At 42.1% G+C, this 17,381-nt stretch overlaps 1 protein-coding gene across 5 annotated transcripts in view; it reads right to left on the bottom strand.

The window, feature by feature from the left end:
• The window catches only part of WDTC1 (WD and tetratricopeptide repeats 1), a 31,246-nt gene extending 14,575 nt beyond the window's left edge, over window positions 1-16,671 (bottom strand). For 2 of the 5 annotated variants that reach the window (XM_018561182.1, XM_018561186.1), the window contains exons 1-6: window positions 16,594-16,671; window positions 15,799-15,923; window positions 7,541-7,624; window positions 6,207-6,253; window positions 2,633-2,744; window positions 2,099-2,286 (exon numbers count right to left, since the gene is read on the bottom strand). In XM_018561182.1, the coding sequence (XP_018416684.1) occupies window positions 2,099-2,286; window positions 2,633-2,744; window positions 6,207-6,253; window positions 7,541-7,624; window positions 15,799-15,846 (479 nt within the window). In that variant the 5' untranslated portion in view covers window positions 15,847-15,923; window positions 16,594-16,671. Of the gene's footprint in view, window positions 1-2,098; window positions 2,287-2,632; window positions 2,745-6,206; window positions 6,254-7,540; window positions 7,625-15,798; window positions 15,924-16,388; window positions 16,478-16,508 lie in introns of those variants that run through there. The other 3 variants (XM_018561183.1, XM_018561185.1, XM_018561184.1) reach the window with 3 other exon arrangements.
• Window positions 16,672-17,381: the final 710 nt, after the last annotated feature.

Below are 17,381 nucleotides of genomic sequence, written 5' to 3'. Positions count from 1 at the left end.
AAACCTTGTTTCAATAGGTGTATTTTTTAGCAAGCAAGCACTGGTGGTCCTTGATAAATCATTAACCCCAAAGCTTTACAAATGAAAAGTGCCGTGCTACAATTCAAATGCCAGAGATCAATAAGTACATATAAGAGATTGTTTTCAGATGTATACATCATATGCAACAATAATGAGAGGATTGCGACAATGATGCAAAATCCACAGAAATCCCAAATCAGGTAGTATGAATTAGGCTTTTGACATAGCTGTCCTATGGCATTCATGGGACTGCGCTGCCATCTAAAGTTTGCAACTAAAAATGCTACACTCACCGAAACTGATGTAAGTGAGAAAGAGCTACACACATTTGGAAAGGCCTGCAAATTTATTTTTGGCCTATGCTTGGGGTAGGCAAACTCCGGCCCTCCAGCTGTTGTGCACCTACAAATTGCCATTAAACATAGCAAGACTCTCACAGCCAGAGGAATGACTATCAGCGGTAGAACCCATTTACTTTAAAACACTGAGGTCCTATGCAAAAAGAACATTGTGGACCAGCTATACCGGAAGCTAAGTGACTTTTAGTGTATACAGACATTCAGTCAATGTTTATTCAGCTAGATAGCATATGCATTTGTATGCATGTTTGTAACATCCTGTATGCCTTGAGTTGTTGCTTTGTAACTATAAGTGGTTTGTATATGCAGCATTCTCATTTAGCAAAAGCACATAAATATACTACAGGGTTGGTTTCCTTGCTTTAAGGTTAAGCAAACAAACAAAAATATAAAAGCAAAACATCAGGAGTTTTCCAGGCTGCTGTTAAAGCACCTGGGATTCTTCATGACATTTTGATTTGAGCTCCGCAAGCTGCAGAGCTCAGAGGTCATAGACTTTCCACACTTCCCTCTTAATATGTCATTACATTCCTACACTTGCATAAGGAAAGAGCATATTACTGCACAAAACAATGTGGCTTCCTCCAGTTATACCCTGTGTTCTGCCTTCTCATTTGATTGACAGCTTCTTTTATTGACTTTTTGGGGTACTGCAGTTTTTCGCCGTTTCACGGTCGCACGCAATCTGTAAACTGGGCATGTTGGGTATCGTTTTACTCGTTGTAACCTCATCTTTTATATTTCATTAAAAAAATGGGTAATTTGTTGTGTTTTGGGGCATTTAATTAAATTTGTCACTAAATTTTGGGGTTTAATAAGGAGTTGCGCTAATATTGCGCAACATAAAAATTTTCAACTACCACCATTTTATTCTATAGGGTCTTGGCATTCAGAATATATATATAATGTTGGGGTTTTACATCATTTTCAGGCCTAAAATGTGGAATATAACATGGGTGCAAAAAATGAAAAAAGGGCCTCAGTCATGAAGGGGTTAAAAGAAGTACGTTTCTAATAAAAGAGGAGGGAGAACTAGAGTGGGGATAGAAACACAATTTCACACACGTGGTTCCTGGCTAAGAATGAAAACATTACACGCAGTAAAGTTCCTGTAAGGGAATGATTACATTACTTCCCTCAGAAAGTAGTAACATCTTCCTCAACTCCCACGAGTGCTGAGGAAAAGGCTATACCAGATGACATATGGATAATATGAAATATGAATAATGCAAAAGGTAATGAAGATTTGCAAGTATACATGCATGCATCATTTTACCTTCCAATTTGCATTAAACAAGAGATACTTTAATACTGTGTAAAATGTATGTCGTGAATTTATGTGGTGAATTTTATTAGTGGATGTTACTTGGTATCAGCCTCTTGCAATCCCCTATACAGCAGCAGCAGAGCAAAGGGCAGGACTGGGAAACTGTCAGATGTGTTGCATGCAAATATGCTGACAAGAACATGCTCATAGTAGGAGTGAGGGATGACTCCCCTTCCCATCTTTCACTGTCCAGTCACCCGGCTAAGGATGGTGACAGGACACTACAGTCTCATTAATACAGTCTATAGATGTGACAGTGAAAGTGGTGACATTGGCCTAGCTGTGCAAATCTCTGGATGAGAATCACAAATTCTTTGGCAGCTTCTATGTATTTCTTGTGTAATAAACCATTTGCCTGGAGTTCATCTTTAAATGTATTTTTCCCCCTTACCGAATCAGGCCATCCTCTGCTGCACTCCAGAAGGTATTAGGCCACATAGGGGCAGTGGCAATACGCTTCACTCGGTTGGTATGTTCTGAAAAAACATGGAGGGTTTCTTTCGAGTTCACATCATGAACATGAACCTTGGCATCTGCTGCTCCAGTAATCAAGATGCGATCCCCAGAGTGTGGGAGAAACTGAACATAAAGAGACAACAACAATTAAGAGGCAGAATAAGCAAGTTATTCAAGCTAATAAAATATACATGTCCAGACTGGGGGGTGTAATTAAATGTCTGATATGGACATGTAACGTGGGATGCTATTTAAGTAACTACTATGGAGGAAACACTGCATTGCTAGGACCTGCCAACTGCCATTCTGCTATCCAATAAGGCTGCCTTGGTGGCCAGTAAGAGCCATGTCAAATTACAGTTGGTGGGACTCAGCCAGGACCTCAGATAAAGTCAGGCCTTACTAACAAATTAAAACTATGGAGACCACTACATTGTATGTGGCTTTGTATAGATGTTATAGTGCTCACCTTGACAGAGAAGATGTTGGCAGTGTGCCCCGTATGCATAGACAGAAGTTTCTTATGATGAAATGGATCCCACAGCATCATATGCTGGTCATCTGAGCCAGAGGCCAGCAGGCTGCACAAAAGAGAATACATATTGGGATTTAGACAATGATGTCCAAAAGAGAAAAAGGTGGTATTAGACAAATACTTGAGGGCTCATATAGGAAACAATTAAAAGGAGAACTATGGGGTTAAGGCTTTTCCCTTTAGTTCTCCTTAGGGTAACAGGAGGACACAAACTAGCGTCCTCCCGTCACCCTAGGCTCAGTATATCGTGAGCTGTAGCTCGCGGTATACTGAGACGCCGCAGTATACCGCGAGCTGCTGCTCACGGTATACTAAGACGCCGCAGCTGAAGCAGATCCCGACAATTATGTCTGGATCCGCCCAGATGCGTGACTGACAGCTTGCTCTGCCTATCTAGAGGCAGAGCCAGCTGTACCCGCCCCCTCCCCCGTCCGTTCCGCCAGTCAGCGCTGGCGGATCGGAGCGGGGAATCCAGCCCCTCCCCTGTCACGGCAGAGAGCCGTGACAGGATCGAGAGGTGAGCGAACGCCGGTATGTGTTCGCTTACCTCCCGATCTACTAAGCCGACCTGTGACAGTCTCATTGTCACAGGTCGGCTAGAACTATGAGGTGAGTGAAAAGCACTCACCTCATAGTTCTCCTTTGAGGATGGTAAACTGCCTCAAGTGAGGTCATACACATTTGTTCAAAATAAACTATTTCTCAAGAACAGCAGTTAATTCCCTTCTTTTAATGAAGGACGATCTATCAGACGGGCTGGCAACTCCAGCCCTCCATGGAAAGTCCCATGAGGCATTGCAAGACTGACAGTTACAGGCATGGCTCCCAGGGGCAAAGGCGTGTTGGGTTTTGTAGTTAAAACACAGCTGGAGGGCCGGAGTTGCCCACCCCTGATCTAAGGTGAAATGTTTAGCCCTATTGTCAGGAAGCCAGAGCCAGAGTTGGAGCCAGAATTCTTTCACGGCAGTTTGCGCATGCTCACAGTGCAGCTAATAGAGTTGTATAGCGTGCAGCATCTCTGCGTAAACGTGCGCGTGTTCGTGCGCCGTGTTGTTTGAGTTTTTGGCGCCCTCTGGCCTATAAAAGGCTGTGGCCAGAGACCTCCTTTGCTGTCAGATTGTGAGCTTCCCTGTGTCCTGCTCCTGAATTGCTTCTGTTTCTAACCCGGCTTGGCTTGACTCTTCTGCTTCTCTCCAGTGATTGACCCTTGGCTTGTTCTTGACGATTCTCCTGCTTACCCCCTGTACTGCGTTGCCTGCACGTTGATGACCTCGGCCTGTCCTGACTACGCTGCAATCCTTGCCTGCTGGACTTAAACACTCTCTGTTACTCCTGCTCATCAGTTTCAGCTACTACTGGCACTCCTGCCCCTCTGTGCCCCGGTGCTCCTGTACCCATCCAGCTGCCCCAGGACCAGAGAAGTGAGAGAGGCCGCCCTCAACATCTCAGACTCTCCTAAGGTACGTGACACCTAGCCTGTAAGAAATTATAATGAAAGCATTGTTCAAGCTTAAGCTTGAGGCATTTCATGGGATCATTGTGATTGTGACCCTCCAAAGTGATATCTAGGACTTACTGTCCAGTTATTATTACAAATAAACTTTGTAAGGTAGCAACTTCTGCTTTCCCCTGTCCAGTATGTTCACATTTAGGGCCATTCACACCTCCTTTTAAAGGAATCCTTTCCTGAGAGAAACATGACAGCTGTCATTGCTGCTTCATTCTACATTTGCTAGCTGTCATGCTGACCTTCTCTTACATATTTCATTAACCGAGTGCACGTATTAAAGTAAGGACTTTCATTTTATGGTACATTTCCATCATCTAGGAGCCAGTGACCAGTAGGGATGGGAAAGAAACTTAGACTGATCAATGGTGGGTATGGTTTCGATGTCTGAGTGCTTGTTTAATTGTAGGCATGGTTTTGATGTCCGAGGTAGCCTCAGCCATGATTTTCTCACCCTTGGTGTTAAAGACACCCTTTCACCACTCTCACATACCTACAATCTGATGGCCAAATATTGTTGTCAAGATACCACTAGAAAATTTATGGAACTGACGTTGTCCACTGATTTTTCTATTATATGGTCCACACCTCTTATGCTCTTCTAAGGAAGGAATTTCAATTTGGGACCTCACAAACATGGAATCATATGTACCACTTTATCAACCCAGAGGCAGGAGTGCATATTCAAACTTGAGAGACTATGGAGCAGTTTGAAATGAAGGAACAAACAGGAATGAGGGACTGCAAAACATTATATGGTGACATATTTTGCAGAGTTTGCATGGAGGCAGAAACCCAAAAATTATGACATGCTCTCTTGTGTACTCAGCTATAATGCAAACATATTGGCCTCCTGAAATACAGAATTTTCATCCTGAAATATATGAATTGAAATAAATAAGTTATTAAATAAATGAGTTTATTTCTCATTTCCCCTAAGGGGCTCCCGGATAATGGAAATGTACTGATTTTACTCTGACTTTCCTAATGGGCATACCTGTTTCTCATAGGAATACTTGTTGCCAGCATTTTCACACTTCTCCTAGAAAGTGTTTAACTCAAAATGTATGTATTTTTAAAGAGACACTGTCATTTGAAAGTGTCAAGTAAAAGTATCTCCTGATAGCCCACCCCCTAGCAAGGTAAACCAACCCATTGGTGCTCCCTCACCACATCCCTGTCCATCAGAGCCCTATGTTTGTTGCTCTAATGGAGTTGGCTTTCAAACACAGAGGAGCATTTGACAATGGCCAACTGCCAAGCCCGAACACTATCACGTAGGGGGCTATGACGTTATCGACCCAGGTAAGCAGCAGCACCGAAGCTTACTCAGGGTGTAATTGATAACATTCATACATGTTGAAGATCTGCTGGTAACCCCACCAAAGATGTACTAAACAGGAGTTTAAAAAATCCACAATGTGCATCCACCTAATGTGCATGAGAACTCCATACACTTCAGGTTCAGGTCAATGTGCCTTAAAACAAGAGCAGAGGTGTGAATGGATACTAATGGGCTTTACTCACAAGCCATTGATTTTGTGTATGCATGCACCTGAGTGCTTATGAGTAAAAGTGTCCACTAAACAAGCACTTGTTCTCTATGGAAGACAAGATTGTCAATCCTAAATGACATCTAAGTGATTGGTTAATGTACCACAGATGCTGCTTTCTGCAGTATTTTAGGTAGGAAAGTGGTCAGTACCAGTAATTATTAAAACCTAGAGTAAAGTAGTATTTACATGTTTCACCTAAACACCCACATGAGAAAAAACTGCAGAAGAAATGCAGTGCCCATAAAAAAACAGTTAAAGCATAGTGAAAATGCCTATATAGTGAAAATTCCTATATCACAGTCCAAACATGTTCATATCACAATCTAAAATAGAGAAACTGATTTATTTGTGATGAATGAGGTAATACAGTTTAGAAATGGAAATGTAATGTCCTACAGACAAGAGATAGACAGATAAAACAAAGAAGAGTGGAGAAAATACTTACTCCCCCTTCTCGTTCCATTCCAGGCAGTTGACACAACCAGTATGACCCTACACAAAGTGATAGAAACATCAGTGAACAGATTTAAAGCTTTTAACTTTTTTTGCATTAGACATCACTTTAATTTCTATAATATATTACAATGCAGATGGAGAACAGCGCAGCAACGCTTTGGCTGATCTTATTCTTTTCATTGTGAATAAAGTATCATTCAAACCTGTCTCTACCTTGATTCCCTCTGCAGCCCGTCTCTCCCTTTGTTTGTTTCTCTCTCTCACTTTTTTCCTTTCCTTTCTATACTTCTTCTCAGGTTCTTGTGGTTTTCTCTAAAGCTTGAAGCCCATGACATGGACTGACTACACGGAGTGTAGTCTATAGCCCTTTCCTCTTTTCCTGTATGGGCTCAATGGCGTCCTGCAGCAGCAGCGGGTCGCTGGTGACACCTCTTCAGGTCTTGAGATAATTTGACTGTTCACAGATTTTATGCTTATATCTCTTTTTTTATTTTCTACTTGCTACCCTGTTGGCGACCTATAATGGGTCACTATTTCGCTTTAGAACTGTTATGATGTTTTGCCATACTAACCTATATGTCCTTTTTTTTGGGATGTAATTTACATCTGTACCTTTTCAATAAAAATATTTGTACAACAAACCTGTCTCTACCTTCATTTGCAGTCTTAGCTTTGCTATTCTTTGAATACCAACTTGCTTATCAATTGTTCCTGTCTCTTGCTTCCAAAATCCTTACTACATAATATTTATTGTAAAGTGTCAGTGTTTCCAGGCGTCTGTGTAAGTAAATGTACCCATTCTGACTAGAGGTGCTTTGATATATATATGGGCACCATGCTAATTTCCTTTTTTCAATGGATCTTGGAATTAGCCAATATCGTTATCTCATCCCATCAGACTTTCCTCAAACCAGTTATGAGAGAAACTTAGAGGTTGATATTGCTGACCTCCCCTGAAAATGCTATGATATCATATTGACCATCGTGTTTCAATACTTTGACCCAAAATAAGCAGTATATTTTTAAGAATTTGCTGGTGTCAATTCCTGTGGTTTCCAGCTGTCAGATCTACTGCTTGCGTTCCTCGATATGCTTCTCCACTGCGGTATCCTTATCTCTCCTCTTCATTAACCCCTCTAAATAAGTTTTTTTTTTTTAAAGGTTTATCACTGGCACTGTCTGAAATGTATTTCTAATACAAATCATTCAGTGGGTAAAGATTTATAACATAATACAGAAAAGATAATAAACATAACAATAAAAAAGGGTCTCTTTGCCAGTCTCATGCAGCATTCACAAAATCATATGTGCAATACGTTTTACCTGTAGTTCTGCCTCCAGTCCCAGACGACGAATTAAAGGGTCTGTTACATGATGACATCTCTGAAAGCTTCTAGCTTTCCTTTCCTATGGTAGAAACAATACTAGTATGCATTTGTCTATTTTATCACAATACAAAAACAACATGACAATAAAGCTTAAAAGGAATATGTCACGGTTGGAATATGCATGCTTCCTGCCAGATGACCCCGCTCGGAGCGCCGCCCACCGGAGCAGCAGTGACGCGACGCTCGGTGAGGTAAGTAAGAAGGAAAAAAAAGACCCCCGCAGCGGCCAGGCAGTCACATCTAAGCATGGAAATCTTGATCTTTCACTTCCCACCTTTTCACTGAAAATTACCATACACATAACATGTTTAATGCATTTTCAAAGAAATTTTAGTAGGAAAAATAATTAAATGGCTCTATGACACCTTTCACCAACAATTATTATATTTTTACCAATATGGCAGGGTTGTTGGTAGGTGGTTTTGATTTGTCCTATCATATTTTCCATCAATATTTTCCATCAAAAACTAGCTGGATTGCTAGAAAATTGCCTTAAGCATAAGACTGACAAAAGCCAAGCAAATCTTTCATCAATTTCAGTGAAACATCTGCCCAACCATTCAGTGATCACTCTGCCATAAAAGCTACTGTGGTATACCTTACTAATCCAAAGCAGAGGAAAGCGCAAGGAAACCTCTGTAACCAATGCGAGAGACATTCAGTTCTCACAGAATTTTTATCTCTTCTTCATGAACCTCTTGATCATCAACAGGAATGACTGGATCATCTTCATTAGTGACAAAATTAATGACTGGTCTTAATGTCACAGGAAAGTCACTTTAGGCCTTCCCTGCTGATCTGCTTATGGGCTGCTATCAACTTCTGAATCCATGAGGTGTCTGCCTTGATATTGATTCAAGATGTGATTTGTGTTGAGTTTTTTTCTTATTTAGCCCTCACTGGGGATTGGTCACATCTATTGCTACTATTCAGCCATGGGCAGCTTTAAAACACATCTAAAATAAATGCCCCTCTTGCATTTTGCTTTCATTCAAAATACTCATACAAAATTATGGACACCAAAAAGCCATCTGTGGCTTCACCACCTTCCAGAGAATGTCCGACCATTAGCTACAAAGCAGATATTTAAACGTTTTTTTTCTTGTGCTAAAGCTGGCCAGAGACATCATATAAATGCCAGAAAAACCATGTGGTTATTAGCAAATTATGCCACCAACTAAACATCTTTTTTTTGAGAGGGAAGTTCTGTTCTTTGACTATAAACCTTGATGCCCAAAGCACCTTCCAGCCAAAAATATTTTCACCATGCCAACAGTGGTGACCAAAGGATTCTTGCATCAGGGTAAGCTTTAAACAGAAAGTACAATCCCATCAAGTCACAATTACTAGAAGACAATTGTCTATTGGTATCCTGTATGAACAGTGTATTCTATGTGAAATGCAGAGAGGTGGTATTCTCATCCTATTGTAAATACATTAAAACAGGATGCTAAGTCCACTGTTGTTCATGTTACCCTACTAGATATAAAGTGAACCTGTTAGCAATTTTAATCATGTACACCAAAGTTGTAACCTAAGATCAGGCAATGCAAGATAATAAAACCCAATACATGCAATTATGATTTAGTTTAATTCATTCATTATTAAGGAATTTACTTCCCTCACTGCATGGCTAAGCTCTTCCCAATGAGAAAACTTAAGCACCCATTAAATGCACTCTTACAGGACAGGATGCAAAAAAGTCAGACAGGGCTTTTAAATTTCAAACCTTAAAATGGCTTAAAGGTTCGCTTTTTTTGTACCCTCAGACATGCGATGACAAGTCAATCTGGTTATGATCACACACTTCTAAGAACCCCTGGCTCCAACAGCTGGCCACAGTCTGACAGAAAAATTTATTGATTAGCTTAAAATGTATGTAAACCCTATCAATTAGTGATGTCAGTGGGCTTGAAGTGAACCCAGTTTGCCCCACCCCGGGCAAAACTGTTGGGGCCAGGGCATTCCCCAACACTATTGAATGTGTATATGATCTGTGGGGCAGGGAATGCCCCAGCCACAACTGATTGGGTAATTAGACCTCATTATCTTGGGACTAAAGAATATTTTTTTTTTGTTGTTGTGCAGAATTGGATAGGTGGGTCTCAGACGTTTAGAAAAAGAAAAATGGGCATGGCCGACACTACTCAGTCCATAAAAATGCTGTGTGTTGTCAGCCCATAACAGGATTTAGATGCCGACTACATTTCTCGCAGATCAACAGATATATTTCTGTACTTGCCTAGTCTTTAAAGAGATCAAATATGGGTACATGTTGACGTATTGCAGAAATGAACTGCAGTTTTTCTTTTTTTGCACTAACAAAGTCTGCAGAAACTGCAATTTGTCCCCTGGAGACAGGCAGTGCTGGCAGTTTATGCCAGTGCGACTCATCTGCTCCCCCAAATTCTCATGAACATTCTTTTGACAGAATGTTCCTGCTCAGAGTCCTGCTGCCTGAGGCCCATTGGATAGTGCATGCATGTCCTACTACACTTTAGAAGCCTATGGTCAGCCTTTTAGAGTTTGAACATAGATATTTTGTCTTTCAGCTTTCCTCTAATATTTCACATATTGCCCCATGTGACAGTTTGTAGTTCTCTGAGCGGCACAGGAAATGATCTGATGGTTCTAAAAAATCATCGCATCCCCCATGCCCTGCCACTCCAATGTACAAAACAGAACAGGGAGCTTTTTAATGAGACAGCTGGGGACTACATACAGTGGTCACCATCAAGATGACCTGCAATGATCTGTCTGTTTCGTGGAGGACAACAGCGAATACCTCAGGCAATCAGAGGTTTTAGTAACCGTTCAAATACAGGTGAAACTCGAATAATTAGAATATCATGCAAAGTTCATTTATTTCACTAATGCAACTTAAAAGGTGAAACTAATATATGAGATAGACTCATTACATGCAAAGCAAGATAATTCAAGCCGTGATTTGTCATAATTGTGATGATTATGGCTTACAGCTCATGAAAACCCCAAGAACCCCAAATCCACAACCTCAAAAAAGTAGATTATTACATGCAATCAATAAAACAAGGATTGTACATAGAACAATATCGGACCTCTGAAAAGTACAAGCATGGATATGTACTCAGTACTTGGTTTGGGCCCCTTTTGCAGCACTTACTGCAATTACTTTTGCACGATATTCTAATTATTCGAGTTTCACCTGTAGATTTCATAAATGAATCAGACTCAGGCCTGATCAAAATACTTTACACCGCGTGCAGCGCACTAAGTGTGCTGGCAGACATGCAACCCATTTGAGGATGTACAGGTTTGTTAAGCCTATTATTTCTAGGATCTGTCTATAGCAATCATCAATGACCTTAAAAAAAAGCCCATTTAACCTTATAGAGTTTGTTAATTTCAGGCATTTTAAGACCCATAGTCTTATACTGACAGATAGGAGCAGGAAAGTAAATTAAAAAACGGCAAAAAGCAGAGGCTGCACATATAAACAGCAAATACGTCTGCTTCTATGTACATACATACTGTATATTCAAAACAAGTAAAGACTGAAACATTCCTTTAAGATGGTCACTTGAAGTAATGTATACAGTAAACTCCTCATTATCCAGCATTCAAGCAACTGACACTCTCAAGCAACCAGCAAAAAAAAATAAAAATTGCCAGTGGCGTGATTGCACACTAAAAAATTCCCCGTTGCTTGGTGCACACTAAAAAAAATGTTGTTAGCAAATAAATTTATGTAGTTGCTAACTAAATTCTCTGTTTATATCTTGCTTCCGGCCAGCGGCTAGATTGCAAGGTCGGCACCAGAATGGCTATTTTAAATTGCAATAGCAGGCTGGCTATTGCACCCGCCCACTGAGCAGAGGAGCTGACCTGAGAGAGTGCTTGAGAGTTACTATTAACTTTCAAGCAACCATAAACTACAGTTATCCTGGACCTACCGATCCCTGTGGGTGCTGGATAACTGGGAGTTTACTTTATTATTGAAAAGAACTAGGGATGCACCGATATAGTATTCATACTCGCCCAAATGCTCCGATACTTTTCCTGATACCGGAATGTCCGGTCAGAGGAAGAATTCCTCTGAGCGGCAGTGCTGTAGGGGAGCATGGAGCCGGCTTCCCGGGCAATCAGAAAGCCGGGCGGCGAGTAATGATGGAACAGCCGGTTCCATGCTGACTGGCTGGGAAGCTGGCTTCTCGGCCAATCAGCATCGAGCCGGGTGAACAGTCGGCTCCTTGCTGATTGGCTGGAAAGACAGCTTCCCAGCCAATCAGCATCAAGCCGGCCGAACAGCTGGCTCCTTGCTGACTGGGTGGGAAACCGGCTTTCTAGCCAATCAGCATGGAGCTGGCTTCACGGCCAATCAGGAAGCCGGGTCATAACTTGCCACCCAGCTTCCTGATTGGCCGGGGAGCCAACTCGATGCTGGTTGACTTTCCCGGCCAATCACAATCGAGCCGGCCAGACAACATGGAGCCAGCTTCCAGGGCAACCAGGAAGCTGGGCAGCATGTCATTACCCGCCACCCAGCTTCCTCATTGCCCGGGAAACTGGCTCCATGCCAGCGGAAGCACTGGTATCGGTGCTCTGTATCTGCGAGTACCGAAAGCAAAATATCGGTACTCATACCGGTATCGGCGCATCTCTAAAAAGAACGATTCAGACATTTGTAAGAATCTAAATATCATCTCTAAAGAATTCAGAATTTTTCAGTCTTACCTCTTAGGTATAGAATCTGTTATTCTCTTTTTTTTACTGTAAGCCCTGCGTCAGGATATATGGACGCCATGGAGGCTAATCTGTCTCCTGTTGGAGCTAGGGGCTTATAACGAATGTGTTGTCTTGGTTAAATGAGCAGGTTAAAACTCTCAGGTTGCACACACCAGAGCCCATTCATAAAATGCAGGCCACAGTGTGAAGCCTGTGATGCCGCATGGAGTTCTCAATAAAGTGGAAATTTACTCTCCCAAAACAGTTACTTTCAAGGCATGCCTGTGGTAATACCTGTCAAGGTTGCCATTAACTTTATGTTCTTAAATGGCTGGTGTCATAGCTGATCATGTGCGACACCATGGCAACTGCAATTCAGATAAAGGCTAAGATGGCACCTTCCTTCACTGTGAAGGATAGGAGGGTGTAGTTCAACTTTAATTAACACAATAGTGAGAGTTCTGTAATTGGAGAAGAGCCGGTCATGTGACCTTGACAGGCCATGTGACCAGGCTCCCTTCCTGGACATCCTGTGATTTTGCATTAAGTGATAGCAAATAAAAAAGGTAGGTTATTTATTGAACTGGAGAATCTGGCATTTTTAACTAACTACTTGTGTTCTATGCTTACCTGTAATTCACACTCCAGATTTAATTTTCACCAAACAGATTAATGCCAATTGATTAACAATAAGATTATATAGTCTATTTACATAACAACAATAATAATATGATTTTTAATCTGAGTTATCAAAGCATCGTATTTATGAAATAACAGATCTGATTGAAAGAAGATTTATTTCCCTATAAGCAAAATGCATTTCCAAGTATCAGAGAGAGGAGATGAAATGGGGAAAAGAAACCTTCTCCCCAGCTTGAGATGTTTCTTCATTTACACAGGTAGCCTTCACATCTCAAAACAAATAGAGCGAAGGAAGCTACAAGGATGAGGGCCAAAATGTCTTCAATATTAAAGCACAAATTCAGATGAATGTGATTAACTACTACTATTTATACCTTTAGGCTAGTATGTTCACACAAGAAACTGTGTAAATATTCACTTCAATTATCTAATCATGTGGAGATTAAAGAGGAAAGAGGGATTTGCTTTTAACATGACTGGATAATTCAACTGAATCGTCACACAATTTATTGTGTGAACATTCTCAAAATGCTTTAGAGTTCAGCCTCCATCACTTGGAGAAATGAGAACCTACACAGATAATCTCACTCATCGTTCCATCATGGTGTACTACAAGCCCTACATTTCATTCTAGGTGCTCTAGATCTTTCAGGACCTTAAAAAAATCCCTTGTATACACTGAGTGGCCAGATTATTATGACCACCTGACGTTTGTAGGCAAATTAGCTATAATTTCACGCTGAAGTTGCTAGAGGGCCAGACCGTTATAAATAGGGAAGCAGGTTGTTTACCACGACAGTAGAAGTGATTTTTTTCTGAAAAACAACCCGATTTAACAGCCTTTGAACGTGGGATGATTGTTGGCGCTCTGAGCCATGGAGCGAGTATCAGCAAAACAGCAGAATTCGTTAAATGTTCAAGAGGGGCTCATTGTTAAAGTGTTTAAAGACTGGACTGTCAGCCGAAAATCTGGGTCTGAACGTGCGAATTGTGGCCTTCAGCGACTAGTCAATGTTAGGGCAGAACGGAGAGTGGCAAGACTGGTACAAGACAACAGAAGGGCAACAGTGCAGTGTCAGATTCCTCGCATCACCTTTCAACATCTCGAGGTGGCCCAACAAAGTCATCTCGTGGCCCAACGAAGTACTGATGGGGTGGTCATAATAATCTGGCCACTCAGTGTATAAGGATCCCAATGTAATTTAATGCACATTTGTGAATTTCTCCACAAAACTATCAGCAGAGGTAAATACAGAATGACTGTATAGCAACACAATAGTTGCAATGGGGAGCGGTGATTGGTTGGCGTATCCAATGACCAATGATTATGTTTGTCCTTCCTTCTTTTTCTCTGTCTTTCTTCCAGTCTGGGATGGTGTTCCAGGAGGAAAGAAGAGATTCTCATTGGTCAGTGTGATCACTTGACTCCCCATTGTAACTATTATGTTGCTATACAGCCTCCGTGGTTAAGTTCCCGCACTGTTATACTGGCTGGCTTGGGCAAAGGTAAGGATCATCATTACAGATACAGTAAGCGGGGCTGGGACCGGGGAGGAGAGGGGGTAAAAAGGGTGTCGTGAGATAGTTCATCTTTTCCTTTTTTGCGAAAATGTTAACTAACCCTTGAAAGGTAAATGCTTGTGTAGATAGTCCTTAGAACGTGATTCACAGCTTTCTGTAAGCATTTCAAACCAACAATCATGCATTTTTCATGTTCTGCCATTGTCATTGACAGGCTTTATAATGCGTGTCAACTAGTGATGAGCATGGGCTTGCCACGAACCCAGGTTGACCTGAGGTTGCCCAAGCCTACTCAAAACTGTGACTGCCACCCCCTCCTCCTGAGCCAATCAGTTGCAGAGAGGTGCATTCACTGCCCCACTGCTATACATCACACAGGGGCAGGTAATGCCCCTGACGCAAATGCCACCACTGCTCGGGCCAGGAGGAGGGAGTGCGGTCATAATTTTGAGCGAGCTTAGGCGAAACTGGGTTTGCACAAAGCCCAGGCTCATTTCTAGTGTCAACGCATTGTGCAGATGTGAACTAGCACTATTTACAATAGGAATGCACCGATAGCAAGAACTCATCCAAATGCTCCGATGCCTGGCCCAATACTTTAGCTTCCGATATCAGGAAGCCGGCTCCATGCTCCCTGGTAACCTGGTGACAAGGTAGCATGGAGCCAGCTTCCCGACCAATCAGGAAGCCGGGCAACCCGTCATTACACGGCGCCCGGTTTCCTGCTTGGCCAGAAAGCCGGTTCCATGCTGACCCCTCACCTGGTGACGAGGGAGCATGGAAACGACTTCCCTGTTAAATCGGGAAGCCGGGTGGTGAATCTTTACATGCCGCCCGGCTTCCCAGCTAATCAGGAAGCCAGGTGGCGAGTCATTACACACCGCCTGGCTTCCCTAATGGGACTTCCGGTATCAGCGAGTATCGGGAAAAAAATATCGCTACTTCCCTAATTTACAACAATGGCTAGTCTGTGTACATTTGTTAAAAGCAAAGGTGTGACTGAGTATAAATATCACACATCCTTATCATCATCAGCAGTGACATCATACATCATTCATCAGCAGTGATATGCAAGGGCTTTGTGAAAACCCAGTTCTGTGATTGCCACACCCAATCCTGGCGCAATCTGTTGCGGCAGGGCCATTCCCTGCCCCTTTGTGACGTGTAGCTGCCGCAACTGATTGGGCCAGGAGGGGATGTGTCAGTCAGAGTTATGCACAGGTTCGAGCAAACTCTGGCGAATTGGGTTTGCACCAATCCCCCATATATCACTATTCATCAGTATATTTCCTTTATGACTGAATTGTTTAATATTGTCTTTCATACCCTGATCTGCCTCTGGATGATATCCTGAGCAATGTTGATTCCTTCCATGTTGGACCTAGGACATGGAGCTCACAGGGCCACTGTCTGAAACTGTACTACTGCCATGCCTCTTGATCCCCAGACACCTATGGGATGAAAACATCATTAGGTAAAATATAAATCAATATTCAATATTTATTAACTGAAATGTCACGACTCAGAAGGACACTAAAAATATAGTGAGCTCTGATTTGTGCTAAACATAACAAGCCGTTGTCCGTAGATACCACCTTGCAACTGAACGCTTATAACTGAGTGGTTGCTACAGGCAACTCCACGTTTTATAGATCCGTCAATGTCAGAGACATACTTATTAAAGAATAGTAGACATGCTAAAACAGAATAACAAAACTGATGTATTAATGAGTTTTATTTGGAATCCAGTCTACTAATGCAGAGGAATGAGGAAGCCTGTCAGTTGCAAATGAACTTCTAACTACCTGCTGTAGATTACCAAACTACTAGTGATCGTAGCATAAAATACATATACATTAACACAGGCATCACTACATACCAACACAGTATATGTGCGCAATGTATGTGCTTAGTACCTTCAGAAGATCCCACTCATCAGCTACAGGGACTACAAGCACTCTTGTGTGCTACAAAGACCCCAGGCTCTGCACCATACAAACGCTACCTAAACAATTACGTATATAGGACATAGTTACATTCATGGTCAGCGCAATGGTTTTATGTCGTTTACCCCCTTCCCAAACGGCCAGGCCCCCTGACAGTCCAGTAACCCGTGTTTACCTCCCTGGCTGTCTCTCAGAACGGGCACTCTCCCACTACGCAATTGCCGCAAACGTAGCAGCTAATGGAAGGCCTACGCCACGCTGAATGCGTATCTGTAGGTTCTAGAATACAGCTGGCCTTACTAACTTCATACCACTGCTCCCTGGCAACGCGAGCAAGGAGAGGAAAGAAGTTATGGGCCAATGACAGGCATGGACTGGCAGAGCGATCGCTGCTGGATCCAATAGCAGAGGGTGGCCGTATCAGCTGTCAAGTTAGGTTGCCGAGAAGAGCAAGCAGTGGCGTAGTTAAAGCTACGCCTAGAGCAAAGCATCATGGGAGTTGTAGTATTTGTATATTTACGTAATTGAAGTTTCGGTCTACTAATTGAAAGAGAGAAGGCTAGAAACATTCAATAGTAGATTTGCAAGCATTGTATGTGTATTTATCGATATATAACGCTGTTTAGTGGTTGTGGTGATAGACGTTGGTACTGTTTAACGAAGGTAGCAGGAGGAAGTCATGAGTCATGATTCAGCAAGCTGCAGTCGTGAACATTGTCACCAGAAAGTGAGAGAAAATTCCACATGTAGTTTTATCAGTGGAACAGGAATGGAGGGGCACTTCTCCAATGGAGGACACGTGTTCCAGTGACATCCAAAGCCTGTCACCAATCTGTGGTGAATATCTTTTCAGAGCAAGCTTCATAGTCAGTTTGCAGGCATTCATATGACGTTACTGTTTCCTCATTAATGCTTGTTTTTATTTCTTTTTCTTATTCAATGGGGTTTTCTGCATTGCTAACT

Source organism: Nanorana parkeri, unplaced genomic scaffold (genome assembly GCF_000935625.1).
Source record: "Nanorana parkeri isolate BGI_ZX_2015 unplaced genomic scaffold, ASM93562v1 scaffold505, whole genome shotgun sequence".
Lineage (NCBI taxonomy): Eukaryota > Metazoa > Chordata > Amphibia > Anura > Dicroglossidae > Nanorana > Nanorana parkeri.
Note: the sequence above shows the minus strand (reverse complement) of the source record. Positions and strands in the feature narration are given on the sequence as shown.